This window comes from Anarrhichthys ocellatus, unplaced genomic scaffold (assembly GCF_004355925.1).
Source record: "Anarrhichthys ocellatus isolate YVR2014 unplaced genomic scaffold, GSC_Weel_1.0 scaffold44, whole genome shotgun sequence".
Taxonomy (NCBI): domain Eukaryota; kingdom Metazoa; phylum Chordata; class Actinopteri; order Perciformes; family Anarhichadidae; genus Anarrhichthys; species Anarrhichthys ocellatus.
The window spans coordinates 1536820-1556658 of record NW_022280074.1 but is presented as its reverse complement, the minus strand read 5'-3'; the positions used below and the strand labels follow the sequence as shown (position 1 = coordinate 1556658).

General features: G+C 42.7%; 2 protein-coding genes across 5 annotated transcripts; both read left to right on the top strand.

Moving 5' to 3' along the window:
* Window positions 1-20: 20 nt before the first annotated feature.
* On the top strand, window positions 21-3609 carry LOC116395189 (succinate dehydrogenase [ubiquinone] iron-sulfur subunit, mitochondrial-like). The gene is made up of 8 exons (XM_031868857.1): window positions 21-212; window positions 1461-1594; window positions 1696-1781; window positions 1941-2077; window positions 2254-2370; window positions 2583-2684; window positions 2848-2970; window positions 3061-3609. Exons 1-8 carry the CDS (start codon window positions 147-149, stop codon window positions 3139-3141), a joined length of 846 nt encoding a protein of 281 aa, XP_031724717.1. The 5' UTR covers window positions 21-146; the 3' UTR covers window positions 3142-3609.
* A 1052-nt stretch (window positions 3610-4661) lies between these two features.
* Window positions 4662-19622, top strand: atp13a2 (ATPase cation transporting 13A2). Of its 4 annotated transcripts, none has more exons than XM_031868811.1 (28): window positions 4662-4806; window positions 8188-8264; window positions 8652-8819; window positions 9268-9326; window positions 9439-9505; window positions 9592-9671; window positions 9803-9880; window positions 9969-10038; window positions 10205-10339; window positions 10436-10502; window positions 10988-11119; window positions 11695-11847; window positions 12888-12998; window positions 13153-13199; window positions 13282-13470; window positions 13573-13779; window positions 14431-14526; window positions 14882-15038; window positions 15162-15273; window positions 15359-15800; window positions 16273-16365; window positions 16581-16660; window positions 17115-17267; window positions 17395-17491; window positions 17980-18203; window positions 18377-18528; window positions 18679-18848; window positions 19318-19622. In XM_031868811.1, exons 1-28 carry the CDS (start codon window positions 4794-4796, stop codon window positions 19483-19485), a joined length of 3597 nt encoding a protein of 1198 aa, XP_031724671.1. In that variant the 5' UTR covers window positions 4662-4793; the 3' UTR covers window positions 19486-19622. The 4 variants fall into 4 exon arrangements, with proteins under 4 accessions (XP_031724671.1, XP_031724670.1, XP_031724672.1 ...); XM_031868812.1 differs by lacking the exon at window positions 4662-4806 and adding an exon at window positions 6871-7633; XM_031868813.1 differs by lacking the exon at window positions 4662-4806 and having other exon boundaries at window positions 6871-8264; window positions 15359-15483; window positions 15628-15800.
* Window positions 19623-19839: the final 217 nt, after the last annotated feature.

The following is a 19839-nucleotide window of genomic DNA, read 5'->3' as shown; positions in this document are numbered from 1 at the left end:
CTGCCCTCTAGTGGTTAAATCGTGTAATGTTTATGATTCATTCAATGATGTAACACTGCTGCCCTCTAGTAGACGATACAAAAGTGAGCTGCCCTGTCTGTCCTGTAGTGTACTGTCTCTAGTCTCTAACTCTATAACTTAGGAAGATGTCGGTGGTCGGTGGCGCCTTGTGTCGAAATGTTTTGGCTGTGAGGAATTCTAGCATGATGGTGGTGAGTACAAACATTTTTTTACTCAGTATAAGAACAGACATGCCTCATGGGCTACTTTTAGGAAATGTTTTACATTTGTGTTGATTTATTGACTGTAACGTTTATGCTTAGGCTATTGTGAATAATCCCAAAAGTGTGTAATATTAGTTTGGTCATCAAACGACATGTAACAACACACCCTGCTCCCAGGCTGTGTGTGTGTGAATGTGACAGAATATTGAAGAAGCCTATAAAAGAAGAAGATTCTATAGAAGAAGACTGTAGTGTGAATAAGATTAACTTATAGTAGTATTTACATTTAGCAAAACAGTCAATGCTTCATTATGCATACAGGCCTTTGTGATAAATGCTTAGTAAATCTACCCATTGTTAATTAACTGAGCTTGTTATACAACCCCTCTCTCTCTCATTAAAGGCTGTATATCAAATCAAAACGGGTTTTTTTTAGTAGTGAGGACAAACAAAGATATGTTTACTTCTCACGACCATATAGAATAATTTAAGTTATTGTGCTGAAGTCCTTCTTTCATTGTCCTGAAAGTCAGTTAGGTAACTGAAGACTGCTCAGTGATGTAACGCTTTCATGTTAGTTCACCCAAACTACCACTAGGGGGCGTCTCTATACCTTCTTATGAAAAAGGGTAAACACTATTGAATAACTGGCGAAAACATGATATTTATCAAATCCGAAATATGATCTGCTTATCTGTTTATTACCTTCTAACTGTAGTTTTTTATATCTTACAATTAATATCAGGCCTAATATATTCAGACTGGTTTTTAAATGCTTTCGTTGAGATGTTGTTTTAAATGATTTGTGGTTGTTGTGATCTTATGGTACCTTTCTTTTATTTTGTTAGTTTGTCTCTTCATTCTACTGCAAAGCATACACTGTTCATTATTTTAGATTCGTGAAATACAAATAAAGCTTCATTTTCTAAAGTTGTTTGCATGAGTTATGTATTAGTGCAAGTAGTATTCTAAGGTGTTGCAGGATCGAATAACCAAGTGGTTCCTATTTTGGCCTGAGTTCACAGAAACAGCAGCAAGGTCACATCATGGTGTGTTCCTTTGTACATACAGTACCTTTCGCTTTTATGGCTCTTTCTTTTACTCTTACCTAAAATAAAATGCTTTCTGTAGAAAGGATGAAAGAAGAACACACTGGAGGGATTCAAAAAAAAAAGAAAAAATGTGTGATTAATTCATACGGTCTTTCTTATTTGTTTGTTATTATCTATGATCCAGATGGTACGGCATGCTCAGACGGCCGCTGCCCCGGCTCCTGAACCCAGGATCAAGAAGTTCCAGATTTACCGCTGGGACCCAGACACCGCTGGAGACAAACCGCGAATGCAGACCTATGAAATTGATCTCAACACGTAAGTCGTAGCCCATGAACAGAACGTTGCTGAGCTGTATTTTTCTTTTCACAATAACGTAATCGATGTCATAACGTAGTGACATGTAACTGTTGCTATAGTTGTGGTCCAATGACTCTGGATGCCCTCATTAAGATCAAGAATGAGATTGACCCCACACTCACATTCAGACGCTCCTGCCGTGAAGGTAAGAAATTAATCTAGATTGCACATAATTTTAACGATTTCCACTTGGATACAAAAAAATAATAGTAATCAAAAGAAATGAAACACGTTAACAGGCCTGTTTAAGTTGACCTTTGTGCCAGATGTCAGTGACCCGTTAATTGTTTCTTAATTTCTTCAGGTATCTGCGGCTCATGTGCCATGAACATAAATGGAGGCAACACACTGGCATGCCTTAACAAAATTGACACCAACACAAGCAAACCAACGAAAATCTACCCGCTCCCACACATGTATGTGGTCAAAGATCTGGTGCCTGTAAGTACTGCAAGTGTATAGCGTTTCTTTCCACGGCCACATTTGAAAGTGCTTCAGCAGATGATCGCGAACAGTGTGTGAAAGTAGCATGACATAAAGAAAATCATATATGGTGCATTTATTGGTCTGTTGGAGTGCCTGTTATGAGTTCCCCCTCGTTGTGTGATTTCCACCAGGATATGAGCAACTTCTATGCGCAGTACAAATCCATCGAGCCCTACCTGAAAAAGAAGGATGACACTCAAGAAGGGAAAGAGCAGTATTTCCAGTCGGTGGAAGACAGGCAGAAACTGGTAATTAAACGTCTCGCTTGTAATTATACAACACATGCTGGGTAGCCATATTGGAGGTCTTCATAACATGGTCACAGTTGTCATTTCATCACAAGGATTTTAGCCAGCCAACCGCAGGATCGATAACGCCACCTGTCTATTTCCACGATGTATTGTAGCAGAATCACACTTTTAATGATCACGTGATGATTTATTTCTTCTTAACCCGACAGGATGGCCTGTATGAGTGCATCCTGTGTGCTTGCTGCAGCACCAGCTGTCCCAGCTACTGGTGGAACGGAGACAAATACTTGGGACCTGCTGTCCTCATGCAGGTGGGTTTTCATATTTAGTTATGAGGGCGGTGCCAGAGCAAAGGCCATGTTGTTAATATTTAATGAGGTTATCCTCCAGTTGGTGGCTGTTTTTGAAAAAAATAAATTATAGTAAAAATGATTCATGATGGTGCAGATGGCAACTGTGTTATTATCTCTTTAGGCCTACCGGTGGATGATTGACTCCCGTGATGAGTTCACAGAGGAACGTCTGTCTAAACTTCAGGACCCCTTCTCTCTCTACCGCTGCCACACTATCATGAACTGCACCAAGACGTGTCCCAAGGTACTTCAAAAGTGTTCTCACACACATTCTCTCACATAATTAACAGAGGTTTGGTTTCTCACTGTCTGTTTTCGGCACAATGCTCCACAGGGACTCAACCCGGGAAAAGCCATCGCAGAGATCAAGAAAATGATGGCGACTTACAAAGAGAAGAAAGCAGCAGCTATATGAACGTGTGAAAATCCAGCTGGCTCAAGAGATCCACTGACCTTGAACAAAGTGAAGAGGAAGAGAAGAGCAAACCAAGAAACTATTGCCTACATCAGCACCTTTTCATCATTTTTATTAAGTTTGGGGGATGCGAGTGTGTTGGCGTGCGCCGAGCGGGATTTGATGAGGTTGAGGAATACAGAACATTGTGAGAAAAGGCTGCTCAAAAAAACTGTAAAAGAAAAATATTTTGAGTGATGCAACAGGTTGGACCACATTTCTGCTATTTGTTTGAAAAATTTAAATACTTGGCTCTGTTGTATTTACTCTTTAGGAAAAGCTCATGGAGCTTGTGGACTGTAAATATTTAGATATGTGTTAATTAAAGATGTGCTGGGCTCATGATGGAAAGTGAATGTTTTTGGTTCAGAAAAGAAGAAATTACTCTTTTGTTGATTGCCTTTGCGACTTACATTGCAATAAACAATATTGAAGAATCTAATGAGACATTGTTAATTGCCAGAAAGGCCCTTTTCACAGCCGACACTTATAGATAGATAGATACTTTATTAATCCCGCAAGGGGAAATTTGTTCGCTACAGCAGCATTATAGTAAAAATAAAACATATTGAGTATAAAAATGCACAATATATACAATAAAAATATCAGAGTAAAAAATATTATAAAAATTAATTGTATATTATATATACAATTCATTTTTTTTTTACTAGGTAAAAGACAGGTGGAATTAGTGACATTAAAGATGGCTGCATTCCATTTAGATGAGCCAGATCCAGGGCTCTTGTGTAGTCCATATTAGTTCATTGATATGGCTAACTGGGAGACTTAACGGAATGAAGCCATTGTTAATGCTGTTATTTGAACCTGTGCATTTCCTGCACAGGTCAAAATGTCTGCTGGGGGGACGTTTCATTGGAATGTGGTCTCTATTTGTATTTATTGGTCTGTGGAGAAATTACTGTCAAGCTGCATCCAAACAGGGACTCTACAACAACAAGGTTAATAAAACATAACATGTAAATCACTGCTATCTTTAATAAAAAGCAAGTGCAGTGCAGAGGGAGTATAAACACCTGCCGAAGAGATTCCCATACTATTTGGCAACCCAGAAGTTGTTCTTTTAAATGGCTTATAATAAAGATTCAAAGCTTCAGTAAATGAGTTAAAGCATTAGGTTTAGTGTTATCAGCTATTTGCAAATGATACCCTAGGAAAGCAAATAGAGTGCGTTTCTGTGAATATTTACAGTCCTATTGGAAAATTGTAGGACTGGCAAAAACATCCAAATGAAACTACTGTAATCAAATTTATGTAGGGATTTTTAATTATTCATCGGGAACAATTTTAATTATCAAATCTCTTGTCGTATAGAGAAAATGTTCCGCTATATAGAGGCTAAGACTGTTGTAAGCAATGCGGTTTTACAGTAAGCGATACCAATGCAGCAGGCTGGCTTTAGCGGGGTTTCTATCTACACTTTTGCACGCGTGTGACTATTTTGGACTTCGCGACTTGCCGTAGAAGGGTATAGTTTGTAGATGGGCTAGCTGGATGTTGATCAAGGAAGCTTGTTTGTGTGGTTGTTCTGGTCAGAAGACATTTTGTCATTTAGGTTACGATGCTAATGCAGAGCCAGTCATCGTGACCTGAGGATGGATATAAATGGTGAGTGTGTTTGAATGCTGTTAACGAACAAGGTTAGTTAGCTAAGACCTGCAAACCGGTTCAGTTTTCGTCTGTGCAAATGTTGATTAGCTTCAGGTTTTAATTAAGGTGGCAATAACCGACAATGTTCTGCTGTCAACTCGCGTTATTCAGAAAAACAAACTCCACTTCACCAGCAGCTAAGTATACTAATCAATAATGTGGCTCGTAGCTAACTAGTGTTGTAGTTTAGCCAAGACTTTAATGTAACCATCACCATTAGGCAATCAATGAAGAAAATAAGTTGTTTTGATCAAATCAATAAATAAGTATTGGACTTTCCTATCGTTGTGTAATTAATTAAAGAGTGTGCTTCAAATATAAACGTTCTCTGGTGGAGTTTAAAGGGCAATTTCCCCCTAAATTACAAAAAGAAAAACATGTTATCACCCTTCTTACCTCTAGGAGAATAGAGCCAAGCAGATCTTTTGTTTGTCTGCTTTCTCTCCATTACAATGGAGGTGGGCGGCATTACATTTGAGACATTTAAAGGAGCTTTATTTAACATTCTGAACATTTCTATGGCATCAAACAACTGTTGTCTATGAACAGTCTAGTGGAGTAATGTCTACCTGAGCAGAGCATGAAGTCCCTCTGTGTGTGTTATCTGTCAGCACTTTCACAATAGTTACCACTGTTGGCGTAGTTAGTTGACATGTTCAGAGGCAATCAAAACACTCCCTATCTCGGATCTTGCACATTTAAGTTCACCACTAACATGTCTTTTCAGAAGCACCACAAACCTCCCTACTGCCTTACTAATTCCTAACACAGGTACTAATACAAACACTACTACAGTAACTTCTACTAAGTGTCTCAATTAGAGCTGGACCGATACATCTTTAGCTTCAGGATTGGCGTATATATGTAGGCCGTTAAGTAACCAACAATGGATGTACAGAGATGGCTAACTTTAACAGAGCCCGGTACTATAAGTGTCAGGTTGGCCCACCATCAATTGAGTGTACAGGCTGTTGGCGTAGCCTGTCGATGAAGCTGGTGCTATTTGAGGTTAAAGGTTGGATTTTTGCATAATCAGCGCAGATTATATTAGTCTTGTGTCTTGTCTAGTCCTTTGTGGATAGTCGTTTCCCTTTTTTTTGACATCACAGAAGTTTTGTCCTGCGTAATGGTCCGGTTGAATATGAAACTGAAAGACTTGACTTTCTTCGGGTAGTCCACAGCTCATTGGCCACAGCAGGATTTATGAAGTCATATTTGTAGGGATATATTATCCATTGTGGCCTCCCTCCACCTAATGTAGGCGGCCCTTTGAACAGGGAGTTATTGATTGCTGCCTGAGATAACGGTAATTTAAAAGGGGCATAATCATGACTTTAGAAGCCTGGAATTCCTGTGAGTGCTGAGACAGTCTATGTAGGTGAGGAAACCAGCTGGAATGAAATACCACTTTAAAGATTATAAAAAGACAGGCTGCTACGGTGTAGCCTTTTGTGTCAGAGATTTCTTTAAAGAGATCTTTCCAAACAGTCTGACACACAGCAAACCATGACGGATCACCTTCTTGGTAGAGATTGGCCTAGTTACAGCAAAGCAAGCAAGCATGTGATTTGGCAAAATATCTCACATTCCGTTACATACGCCTTGATTAGCTTTCACATGACTAGCTTTTATCACGATCATGTGTTGTGTATTATGACCAAACAAATGACTCACTTCTTTGGTTTCTTGTGCAGTGTGTATATTGTGATGCTTGTGTCCATGAAAGCCAACACAAGAGCAACAATGGGACACAAATAAGATGAACATCTGTTCTGGTGTCTTTCTGCATATGGCATCCAACTGAACATTCCTTTAACATTAAAGTTAGGGATGCACTGATCCAACTTCTTCACAATACCACTCTACTAAAGATCTGACACCAGTTTTTACTTAATAAGCTGTATGCCTCATGTGGCGGTGACTGGATCATTATTTTATGTATGTCAACATCAGACCTGACTTAAAGGAGCAGTGTGTAGGATTTAGGGGAGTCTATTGGCAGAAATGGAATATAATATTCATAAATATCTTTTCATTAGTGTTTAATCACCTGAAAACAAAGGCTCATGGTGTTTGTATTAGCTTCGAATGAGCCATTTATGTCTACATAGGGAGCGGGTCTTCTTTACCTCATGTTCCTACGGTAGCCCAGAAGGGACAAACCAAACACTGGCTCTAGCGAGAGCTTGTTTGGCTTTTGCGTTACCAGAAGGCCACCGTAGTCATCCCAACACGCTTGGACAGGCCGGGGTCAGCAGAGGGGGTATTCAGTTGGATGCAATCTGCAACCTCACAGCTAGATGGCACTATATTCTACACACTGCTACTTTAAACTAATTAAATGTATTTTGATGCGCTGACATCTATGTTAATGCCAAGGAGAGTAAAACTATGAAATATTAATTGAGTTTGTCTGCCCTCTCTGTCAGGTGGTTGGTGTCCTTCTATTTATGAACAAACCACAAACTGATAATATCCTACAATATATACTTCATCTTTGTTTGTTTTTGTATGTATCCTGTAGCGTCCGTTTCTCGGTGCCGCCACAGTCAACAGTGTGGAATAAACGTGGCCTTTTTTTTAACAAGACAATGCTTAGTTTACTCAACATAAATAGTCGGGAGGGGCAGAAGTCGGTTCGCTCGTAGTCAGGTGTCGCTCGCTCGAGACACGTATGCAGGTGAACAAAAGCAAGGTGGGAAACAACAGCTAGTGCGCTGGAATCTGCTCACTCTCCATCTGCGGGGAAATATAAACATTTTATGCTGACGTTCTCGGGTTGACGGTAAGCTAATTCCTCCCCCTCTATCTAATGTGTTAAATGTGAATGAAATAGGATTTGTTTCGATCCTTCCACATCTGAGAAAGCGGAAGTGAGAATCCGGGTCCGCTTCAAACATCCCTGGGCTAAACAAACAGCTTACTCCACTTTATGGTGTTTTTCCTAAGCTCCTCTGGTATTGTGAGCTGTTAATATGTAGCGACTTCACTATGAGATTGTAGCAAACAATTGTTATGATACTTTATGGGCTATTTTACTCTCCTCTGTATCCATTAAAAGTTATTGTTTCTAGAGGAGCGCAGTGTTTCCGCCAAACTCAGGTGTGTTTATTTCCCTTTATGAAAGCCTCCCGCTATCTGACATGTTTTCCTAAAGTTTAACTGTTTGTATTGTTTCCTTCCCCCCCCCCTTAAAACAAGCCTACTAAAAAACAGGTTCTCACAGTGTGGATCATTGACCTCGACTAGAGCTTTGCAGTGTGTGCTTTGTATTGTGTTGTCTTTGAGGGTGTGTGTTGTCCTGCTCAGTTCACATGAAACACTGCACCTGTTCTGTAGGTAGTGCGGTCCAGTCGCAGAGCAGACTCCCCTCACCCTGTCCACGCGACCGCCTGCTCAGCCCTGACTCAGACATGGTAAGAGCGTCCACAGTTTTTCCTGCTTAACCCAAGTGTGGCAAATGATGTCTGGGAAAATACAGCAATACAAGTACATTTTCAGTCTCTGATGACCGAGTGGACAGGTGGGAGCGGTAGTGTCCTGATGACCCCTGTAGATGTAGAACTTACAGATGTGCACCGGCCTCTATAACCGTGCTGCCCTTACAGATGCAGAGGAATGAGTGGCTTTGAATATTTACTCACGTTTGGTTTTAGGTATCTCTGTCACAATCTGGCTTTTGAATGCGGCTTTTAATCGTCTGGTGTGGTTGCTGATAAGCTAACCAGCGTTATGCAAATTGACTTTTGTTTTGAATCTGAATGGACTGTCTGACTCTTTCGCCCCCCCCCCCCCCACACCAGGATGTCCAGGGCTATAAGTGGGTGCGCTGGCGGGTGTGGCTGTGTCGTCTGGCTGCCGTGCTGTCCTTGGGTCTCCTCCTGGTCGTGTTTCACTGGCGCCCACGCCTCGCTGTCCTTGCCCGCTGCTGCTCCTGCCCTCTGGCATTGGCAGATATTCTGCTGATAAGAGTGAGAAAATGAACTGTCACTTTGTCCCACGTTTTTCCCTGTTCTTTAATAGAACCTGCGCTGAAATGTTAGTTTGAAAGGTTGATGTCCGAAAAGCTGTCTTTTCCTGAATAAATTCTGCACACATCGGCACAAAGTTCTTAGCAATTACCAGCTTAATTTACAAAATATTGGCCTTCAAAAAATCAGTCAGGTTGCAGTAAATACCTCATCTTGCTTCACCAATTTCTGACCAGTATTCATCACCCAAGCCCTCTGTTGGATTCACATCTTACTGGGTGGAACGTTACATTGATATGTTATAATAAGTAGATTTGTACCTTGATTACTTAGCTTTATATTTGTTGGTTCTGTCCCATGACATTCTCGTCAGCCAGCAAGAATAAGGATCTTGGTCGTGCCTAGTTTCCAACAATCACTAATGTATCTGTGTCATTTTTACCTTCAGGACAGCTTTGACCAGCGTCATGTGGTGGAGGTCCTCACAGTAGAGATGGAGGACGGCAGGTCAGCTTCAAGTCCTCTGTCAGCGTCACCTTTTTAGGCTTTTTTAACACTAGTATGAGCGTGTCTGTGAAAGCTGTGTGTAGGCTCTACTCACTGGGTTTGTCCCTTTCAGTGTGGAGCTATTGGGAGAGCTGGAGGACAATGAATGTAGAGATAAGGTTCAGCTGCACAAGGAGGAGGTGAGGAAGAAGTGAACGTTTGGCAGAACAGTGTGCCCGAGGGGATCTTCTCTCGCGGGCTGAAAGTGACCGTTATTGTGTTGCAGAAAACGCTGCTGCGCTACTACCTGTTTGAAGGACTGCGCTACATCTGGATGGCCCAGAAAGGAGCTTTCTGTCGTGTCAGGTACTGAAACGGGGAAAACACAGCAGTGCACACAGTCCTGAGCAGCTTTTCCTCAGTTATATTTTCAATATATAGCTAGAAAGTCAAATATTTAACCATAATGTTGAATTCTTCCATCTTTATGTCTGTAGCGTCCTCAATGAGAACTGGACCCGCAAGGACCTGTATGATTTCCAAAAGGGCCTGAGTCACCTGGAGCAGAGCTCGAGGTCGGAAAAGATGCACGAATGGAAAATTAATCTGATTCTTTGGTTATTTATTATTCTTTAGAGTTATTCATGACATGAATTGTTTCAGGAGACGCATGTATGGGCCCAACCTCATCGATGTGCCTGTGAAGCCTTACATACGACTGCTGTTTGAGGAGGTGAGATGGAAAGTCTGTCCTTTGTACTGTCTGCCTCAGATTGTCTGTTTTATTTTTTATGAGATGTTCGGAACGTTTGAAGTGACATATTTTATTCAACGACCAGGTGAAGTATCAAATTGAACTCGCTCTTTCCCTCCGTATCTCTCTTTATCTGCTCCTTTAGGTCCTCAACCCATTCTACGTCTTCCAAGTGTTCAGCATCATCCTGTGGATGGTCGATCGATACTATTTATACGCCATATGTATATTTGTTATCTCCGTTTGCTCCATCGTTTTCTCACTTTATGAGATCCGCAAGGTGAGTTTGTGGCGGGGTACTTAATCTGACGGTACACTGTTGTGGGTTTAGCTCTGGATATGGATAAACTAATATTATACAAACCTTACTCCACAGCAAAGCATCACTCTCCGCAACATGGCCCAGTTTGTCACAAATGTCACAGTACGGAGAAACTCGGGAGGTGAGCTTCTGCAAACGTACTCCTCTTCTAATGGGGATTTCTTGTAGTTTCAGAAAATGATGTGTGTTAAGCGATGGATTGTTCTCTTGGCGTTAACATGAGTCCTGCATTAATGTGTGGCCATGGTTTCATTTAGTGATAAATCACCATCATATGAAGTGGGTCAAAAAATGTTTAAAACTGTTAATTTACAAATGTATTGATCAAATAAATATTGAACTATGAAAAGTGTCCCAGTCCTAGATCACAATGGAATACATGAGTGTCCATATTGAACATATGGCATGGATGGCAAATTGTGGTCATAAGGGGCAAACATCTGTTAATAAGCAAACGAGATGACTACATGCTAAGAAGATTATATTCTGTTTCGGTAGCTTGCAGGTCTAGTTTATTTTGAGAAATTGCTGTATGCTAGTGTGAGTGAAGCCATCTCCCCATGGGGACATTCATTCCTAGTTGTGTGTGTGTGTGTGTTTTCTCAGTGGAGGAGTGTGTGAGCTCGGAGGAGCTGGTCCCCGGCGACTGTCTCATCATCCCTCAGGAAGGTCTGCTGCTGCCCTGTGATGCTGCCCTGCTGGCCGGGGAGTGTCTGGTCAACGAGAGCATGCTCACAGGTGATCAACAAAACCTCAACGCCAACACCAGGCAGTAGGCTAACCGTTTCACACTTATTATATAGGATTTGATTTTTAAAAAGCCCTCTAAAGGAACAGTGGTTAACATTTGGGGGGATCTATAGACAAATATTGAATACAATATTCCTAAATATGTTTTAATCAGTGTATGACCACCCAAAACTAAGAATTGTTGTGTTTTCCTTAGCTTAGAAAAGGCCATTTATATCAGCCTTGAGGCTGATTAGAGTCAGAAGTTAGCTGTCAAAAGTGATATTCAAGATCACTGCACACATGTGAGGGTTCAAGCTTTTGCTTCATTGTCCCTTGTTAAAGATGGTGCATGAGACTTCTGACTTACATCCTTTTTACATCCTAAATCTGAACCATTTTGATTTGGCAAACTACTCAAATCTGAAATGAAAATTGCAATTCAATTTAATTTCCCCCAAGAAAGAAAAAACACTCGGCTACGCATTGTCTAGTTGCATGATTCAGCATTTGTGACGGCTTGCTGTCCATCGGCCCCGTGAGGAGTCACTGTATTCACCTGTCCTCGTTGCTCCTGTGTCCAGGTGAAAGTGTCCCAATGCTGAAAACACCACTGCCGACTGGTGAGGGGAGGTACAGCTCAGAGACGGAGCGCAGACACACCCTCTTCTGTGGCACCCAGCTCATTCAGGCCAAAGGGGGGGGCAGCGATGCTGTTGCTGTGGTCACGAGCACCGGTGAGTAGAAACACTGACGTGATTCTGTAACATTTCAATCCGTGGAGTTCTTGACCTCTGGTGTTGCTTTGAAGCAGTTATTCAGCAGTTATATATTATATATAACTGCTGAATAACCTATATACTGACCTGCTATATAATATAGCAGGTCTCGCGCATGAGGGCGCGCACATCCCTCGTCACCTGTTACATGGACAGGATTTCAGCAGCCGGGTGGAGGAGAGTGTCCGTTTTAGAGAGAGTTCAAGTTCATCAGGGTCTTGTTCACGAGTGAGGGTGAAAAGGAGCGTCGGATGGACCGGCAGTTCGGTGCGGCGTCAGCAGTGCTGCGGGCGTTGTACCAGACCGTTGTGGTGAAGAGGGAGCTGAGCCGGAAGGCAAAGCTCTCAATTTACCAGTCCATCTATACGTTCCCACCCTCGCCCATGGTCATGAGCTTTGGGGAGTGACAGAAAGGATGAGATCGCGGATACAATCGGCCGAAACGAGCTCCCTTCGTAGGGTGTTTGGGCTCAGCCTTAGAGATGGGGTGAGGAGCTCAGACATCCAAGGGGATCTCTGAGTCGCTGGTCCTTCGCGTCGAAAGGGGTCAGCTGAGGTGATTCGGACATCTAATCAGGATGCCTCCTGGACACTTTTTAGAGGTTTTCCGGGCACATCCAACTGGTAAGTTACATATCTGGTTTGGTCTGGGAACACCTCGGAGTTCCCCAGGAGGAGCTGCAAAGCGTTTCTCGGGAGAGGGGCATCTGGAATTCCCTCTTAAGGCTGCTTTCCCTGCGACCCGAACCCGGATAAGTGGAAATAAATGAATGAATGAAATGTTTTATGAGGGGGGGGAAATGCAGTCGATACGTTTTAGTCTTTAAGGATGCATCTTCGCTGAAACCTTACCTTTCTAAACACTTTGCATAAGCTGTCTCACGCCTGCGAGTCTGCAATGCTTAAACTAGTAAGGCTTGCACTGTGAAGCATTCCTTTAAGAGCTTTCGTTTGCTCTCCAAGTCAAGCCAGTTGGTCTGCTTTCATCTCATCCTCAGGGTTTTTCACAGCCAAAGGTAGCCTGGTAAGCTCCATTATGCATCCTCAGCCAACCGACTTCCACTTCTACCAAGACTCTTTCAAGTTCCTGTTCCTCCTGGGTTTTGTCGGTAAGCACGTTCAACAGTGACCTTCCAGATTTAGTTTCAAGAGCGTATAAAGAAGCTAATGTTATCTGTATTTACATTTAATTTACTCAGATTACTTTAATTCAACAATTGAACATTAATAAACTCTTCCCACTATTTGTCCTTCCTTTTTCAGCTTTTTTTGGCTCCATTTACAGTTTTGTGGTCCTCTTCAGGACTGATGTAAGTGCAAGGACCAGATCTTTTTTTGTCTTTATTTGGCATGCCAACAATAAAGAAAGTGACCGCACTGACGTGTGTCCAGGTGACTTGGTTGGAATTGGTGATCAGGAGCCTGGATCTGGTGACCATCGCAGTGCCTCCTGCCCTGCCCGCTGCCATCACCACGGGCACCATCTACGCCCAGGGCAGGCTGAAGAGGCAGGGAATCTTCTGCATCAGTCCGCCACGCATCAACATCTGCGGCAAGGTCTCCCTCTTCTGCTTTGACAAGGTGAGGGGGAATTCCACGAGCTGACGTCTGTAGGTGGAGAACTCATCGCGGCCGTTTGACCTGTTGAAGTTGCCTTTCATCGGAGCGCTGTTGTGTCTCCAGACAGGGACTCTTACGGAGGACGGTCTGGATGTGTGGGGGGTGATGGAGGGGGGAACTGCCGGTTTCTCAGAGCTGGTTCCAGATCCCAGGCTCCTGCCCCCAGGGCCCATGCTGTCAGGCCTGGCCTGCTGTCACACTGTGACGCTGTTGCAAGGAAAGCCCCTCGGAGACCCCCTGGAGCTCAAGATGGTCGAGTCCACTGGTTGGGTATAACACTCTAAAGCGTGTTTTATTTAACTCGAGGTTCTTGACTAGAACTGGGTGTTTATTGCACATTTTTTAATATTAGTATTGATAGATCACCAAAGTTGGTACTGATACTAAAAGTATCAGTACCAGCAGTACTGTTAGTAAAAGTACTAACAGTACTGGCATACTTACAAAACCCTTTTGTTCTTTAACGAAAGAAGCCAAAGTTCTCCGATGTGAAATGCCTAAACATAAGAAGCCCTTCAAGAACTATGATAGTCTAGAATTGGGGAAAAAAAGATTTAAATCGGTGACTGACTACCAGTAATAAACACATTATATAACTGTATTGAGGTTGGATATACCAAGCCCCATGCAGGACTCAGTTAGACTTCAAAATAATTTGTAAGTAAATGCCAATGTGGACAGTTTATTTGAAATATTCTGTTAGTATCAGGTACACAAAAAATTGTAAAACATGACCTTTAATTTTTGACATTATTACCTATCAATATGAACAAATATTGCAAGTATTGTTACTTGAAAAAGCTTGTTCGCACTTCTGAGACATTTGTTTTTGCGCGACCACAGCGATCTCTTCTCCCGCTCATAACATTTCATCTTACTTCTGCTAAAACATGTTAATCTAAATCACATTTTATTTTCCAGACCCTCCAGGAGCCAGAGGGAGATGGAAAGGAGCTGGATGCAGAGTTTGGAGGCCACAGAGTTTTGGCTGTTCTGAAACCTCCGTCTAGAGGGACTGTGAGTGTCCCTACCTTCACCCTCCTATTGACCGATGAGTAGGGCTTCTTTGTTGTAAACGTCAAATCCCCTTAACTCCAGTTAAAACTGCTGCACAGGTATTGATCTCTCCTTTTCTTAACCTTTAGCGTTAGGTTTTGACATTGTGGTAAATGTATGAAATTACAAACTTCATTTACTGAAACTAAATTAGAAATGGATGAAGAAAAGTTGCTATGTCAGCAGTTAGGTAGTGGTACCTCTTTTTTTTTTTTTTTTTTTTTTTATTACTGTGTCCCTCCCTACTGTGCCAATATCTGTCTATATATATCTGTCTTTGCAAAACTGACATCCTTGTCTTTCATTTTGCCGTCAGACCACAAGCGAGGCGATGGCCATTGTTCGGAGGTTTCCCTTCTCCTCGGCCCTGCAGAGGATGAGCGTGGTGACGGTGGCCCGTGGGGGACACTCGCCACTCGCTTTCATCAAAGGATCCCCAGAGATGGTGGCAAGCCTCTGCCGACCAGAAACCGGTCAGTAACTTCATATTAGTACTATAACGAGGAGACTCCTTTTAATATAAAAATATATATGAATGTCTAGTGTCGGCTCTTATACATCACATTCATACAAAACGGGCTGCTTCATGTTTACAGTGCCGGCGCAGTTCTCCAGTGAACTGAGCAGCTTCTCCAGTGAAGGCCTCAGAGTCCTTGCGCTCGCCTATAAACCAGTAGACGGGAACACTGACCTGAGGACCATTGAACGGTGGGAACCCTGTCTGTGCTTCTGGCTGCTTTGGGGCTCCAACGCTTCTGGTCATGCTGAAATGCAGCTGTTTGTCTGTCCGCAGAGGGGAAGTAGAGAAAGACATGCGGTTCCTGGGCTTGCTGATGATGAAGAATCTGGTGAAGCCAGAAAGTGCCAAAGTTATTGACGTCCTGAGACTGGCAAACCTCCGCAGTGTCATGGTCACTGGTGAGAGATATTTTTCACTTCCTCTTCTTTTTTTTCTTTTTTTTTTTTTTTTTCTTTTTTTTATGATAAAGCATTCATTTTCAGGCGTCAACTTTAATGCCATCAACTTCGCGTCCAATCTTGTTTTTGTCCTTCTTCACATAGGGGACAACATTTTAACAGCAGTCAATGTAGCAAAAAGCTGTGGCATGGTGGGAGTCGATGAGAAGGTGATATTCGTCAATGCGACCCCCCACACTGCCCAGTCCATGCCCACCCTAAACTTCAGCCTGGAAGAAGGAGGGGCCCCTGACGCCCAAACCTCTATTGTCACTCGGGTTGGTCCTGCTTAGTCTTTTTAAGTCTCAGGGGTACTCTATTGTCAATATCTGGGAAGAGAGGAATCGTGTATCTTGTAGCAACTTTCACCCGTGTCAATAAATCAGTCAATCGTGGCATTTTGGATTGTAGCGATACTTGTTCTACTCTGTTAGACAAAACATAAAAGGAGATGACCGTCATCATATGTCACAAGTCTTTTCCCAAGCTGTCATGCTCTGGAACTTGAAAGAGAACAGTGATTTGGTTTGATTTGAAGTCAAACCTAAATATTTGTCCCAAGTCTTTGTGCTCTATTATCTCTCGTACAGTTTGAGTGGTGTGGCAAGAAGATCATTCGAACTGATTTCAAACATATTTAATGATTAAGTAGCTCTCTCTATAGCACACACAATAGGCATTCATGGCCTACATGTGTAAACTGGGAGGGTTTTGGCTGCTGTTGGTAATGCTTTTCTTTTCTCCTCTCAGAGCCTGTACCAGAGTGGTTTTGACCTCCACTTGGCTATTAACGGAAAGTCCTTTGCTGCTCTCTGTAATCACTTCCCGGAGTATTTGCCAAAGGTAATGTATGCTATGTCGTCCCAGCAGGGATATTACGACAATGGGCCATGCTATTCCGACAACAAAATGATGCTAGCACACAACAATTAGGGGAGTGGTGACGGGGGACAATGATTGAATTGGATTATACTGAGGCATTAGACTAATGGACTGTATTTCAAATCAGGATGTGATCAATTGTTTGTCAACTTTCCTTGACATTGCTGTCTTTGCAGGTTTTGTTGCGAGCCACCGTATTTGCGCGCATGGCTCCCGACCAGAAAACCCAGCTGATGAAGGAGCTGCAGAAACTGAAGTGAGTTCAGACACAAAAAAGGGGAAGGATGGGAAACACACGGGAAGAACAGAAAGAAAAGAAAACGTCTGGGAAATCAAACCCTTATTAACCTGCAGTCCCAAAACTTACTTAAAATACTACTTCAACTTAAATACAAAATATAAAAAGTGTATAATTTTTTGAATAGTTTTTTGCCGTCTAGTGGCCATTAGAGGAACTGCATTTTAGAGCACATCCATGTTGGCTTCAACACCCAAGAAGAAGCTAATACCAATACTATTCAATTTAAGGGGAAACAGTCTACATTTTGCTAAACAAAAGACTTAATTTCATTCTCATCAGAAAGTCTATGAAGTATTGTGAGATACTGCCTCTCAATACCAGTTTATCTATTTGTTAATTTTAATGTATAATCACGTGTAGTAATTTGTATAATTTAACACATGCTACTACTTGACTTCTATTACTACAGCTACCGGGTGGGCATGTGTGGGGACGGGGCCAATGACTGCGGGGCCCTGAGAGCCGCTGATGTCGGGGTTTCCCTGTCCGAAGCCGAGGCCTCAGTCGCGTCACCTTTTACCTCCAAGACTGAAAACATCAGCTGTGTGCCGCTGCTCATCAGGTGAGGAAGCAGGAAGCATTAAGTAAATGTGGACAAAGTTTTTGAAAAGCAACTGAACCGGACATGTTTGTAGTACAGTGAGCGGAATAAATAATAACAACACTTGTTTTTCTCCTTGACTGTGCAGAGAGGGCCGGTGTTCTCTGGTCACCTCCTTCAGTCTCTTTAGATACATGGCCCTCTACAGTCTCATCCAGTTCTGCTCCGTCCTCGTCCTCTACACCGTGAGTAGCAGTGGAGACATTTTTATTTAAATAAATCATTTTATTTCATTATGGACATGTTATTGAAGACAAAAAAAACTTTCAAAAGCCGGCTTGTTGGTGTCAAGAAGATGTCATGTTAGCTTAACTACAGATATTTTCATTATTTGCAAACAAAGCAACTTGCTGGAAGCCAGTCATATGACCACACACTAATACTCTGATAGACATCGGCTCTGGCGAGCTAACGTGACACATATTCCAGTACGGGGCAATACGCATGACACTGGACATAAGCCAGATGTGTTACATTAGTGCAGAAACTCATATTGGAGATGACCGCAGTGTATACAGGCAAAGCTTTACGCATAAGAAACTATGTCAATACAGGATTCAATTACTATTGATTTGACTTGATGCGTTTGAATCCAAAGCCATCTGTTTGCACCTCTCATCGGCTGTCAACGACCGGCATCCTGATCACATGTTGTCTGTGTGTGTGTCTCTAGGTGAGGACGACCCTGGCTGACTGGCAGTTCCTGTTCTGTGACTTATTCGTGGTGACTCCGCTGGCCATCGTGATGGGGAGAGGAGGCCCCGGTGAGGAGCTGCACCCCTACAGACCCTCAGCCAGTCTGCTGGCCCTGCCTGTCCTGGGCAGCCTCCTCGTCCACACCTGCATGATTGTCCTGGGCCAGCTGGCCGCGCTGTTCATCACCACCTCACAGGACTGGTCAGTGAAAAGGCCACGCGCAGCCACAAAGAGCTTTTATTTCGAGTCAGGATATCCTGAACAAGCATTTTGTATTTGTTTCTACAATAGCTCAGATGTAGAAGAAAAAAAAAAACAGCATCCCAGCTACACTTGCTGTAAAACTCCATTCCCCGGTATTTTTTGTCTTTTAGGTTCGTTCCGCTCAATTCAACATTGTTTGGCGTGGCCAATCTGCCCAACATGGAGAACACCAGTGTGTTTTCCTTGTCAGCTTTCCAGTACATCATCATGGCTGTGGTGGTCACCAAGGGCTACCCTCACAAGAAACCTCTCTTCTTCAACTGTGAGTCAGCAGAAATATCCGAGGATGGCGACTTGGGGTCAAAGCAGGGGATGCTGTCCATCGTTCAGCTTTATTAAATATAATATTACAAGTGAAACCTATTGAAGATTAAGGACCTTGAATTGCTTTTTCTTCTTCTCATCTTTCCAGGGATGTTCCTCTCTCTGCTGCTTGTCCTCTTTGCTGTGACGACTTGGCTGGTGTTGTATCCCGGGCCCGTCGGTCCTCTATTTAAACTGCACAACTTCATTGATATGGATTTTAAAATGGTGCTCGTCGCCGTGGCTGCTCTCAACTTCCTCATTTGTTTTGTTGTGGAGGTGAGTGACGATATGATACTTTTAACTCCCTCATAGGACAAGTGTTGATTTATGTTTACATGAAAAACAGCTGGCTCTGTCATGAGCTCTGACACCAACCGGATGAGACGCGTGACAGTGTGTGGATACAAGTAACAGCCATCTGTACCGTTTTATGTGTTCGTGGGGATTATTTCTCCCAGCAGAATCCTCACATTCTTTGAGAGCTCCTTCGAAGAGCAAAATATATTCCTACCAAACATATGCTAACAGAATGCATATGTGTATCAGGTGTGTCAATGTATGCTGTAAAACAATGAGTATGCATTATATTGCTTTTGCTCAGTGGGACGTTGAATAGAACAGAGCCACCGTTAATGTTCTGCTGTGACGATCAAAATGTCTGCACTAAAAAAAAAAAGATTCGTCATCTCTTGCAGTGTGGTATATTCCTAAAAACCCTGAACACATTTCTCCCCCCCCCCCCCAGGTGCTAGTAGACAATGGTATCCTGAACTGTCTTCGGGCGCTGCGTGGGAAACGTCAGTCCAAGAAACAGTACAAACGTCTGAACACGCTTCTGTGTGAATCCCCGTCATGGCCGCCCCTTAATCAAACCCTGTCCCCCACAGAACAGACAGTCATCCAGTGCAGCTAGCGTCTGCTCGGCCCTCTGTTGGACAGTCAGTCATTTAAGCCAAAAAAAAAGTGCTGTGGATGTTTGAGCTACATCCCCTTCGTCAACAAACAAGTTATGTTTACCTTCATTAATAAAAAGTATTTTCTGTAAACTTCCGTGTGTGTGTTTTGAAAGCTGTTTGTATTTTCAGTGTGATGTAATAGTGGAGTCCTGGGGGTGTTGAAGGACCATATAGCACTGGTGGGTTTGCATGTTTCAGCCAAATTACCAAAACAGTTTCCCTCTCATCTGACCATACATACATGACAGTTTGGGTTGGGTTTGAGAGTTCATACACCTGTGCAAAACATTGTGAATAGAATTTAATTTGCA

Excerpts from the sequence above, each read along its gene's own strand:
- LOC116395189 (XM_031868857.1), top strand. The coding sequence starts at position 147 with ATGTCGGTGGTCGGTGGCGCCTTGTGTCGAAATGTTTTGGCTGTGAGG. Across the intron at positions 1,595-1,695 it reads TATGAAATTGATCTCAACAC|TTGTGGTCCAATGACTCTGG; the intron begins GTAAGTCGTAGC and ends CTGTTGCTATAG. Across the intron at positions 2,685-2,847 it reads GACCTGCTGTCCTCATGCAG|GCCTACCGGTGGATGATTGA; the intron begins GTGGGTTTTCAT and ends TTATCTCTTTAG.
- atp13a2 (XM_031868810.1), top strand. The coding sequence starts at position 8,163 with ATGAAACACTGCACCTGTTCTGTAGGTAGTGCGGTCCAGTCGCAGAGC. Across the intron at positions 9,327-9,438 it reads GTAGAGATGGAGGACGGCAG|TGTGGAGCTATTGGGAGAGC; the intron begins GTCAGCTTCAAG and ends TGTCCCTTTCAG. Across the intron at positions 9,506-9,591 it reads TTCAGCTGCACAAGGAGGAG|AAAACGCTGCTGCGCTACTA; the intron begins GTGAGGAAGAAG and ends ATTGTGTTGCAG.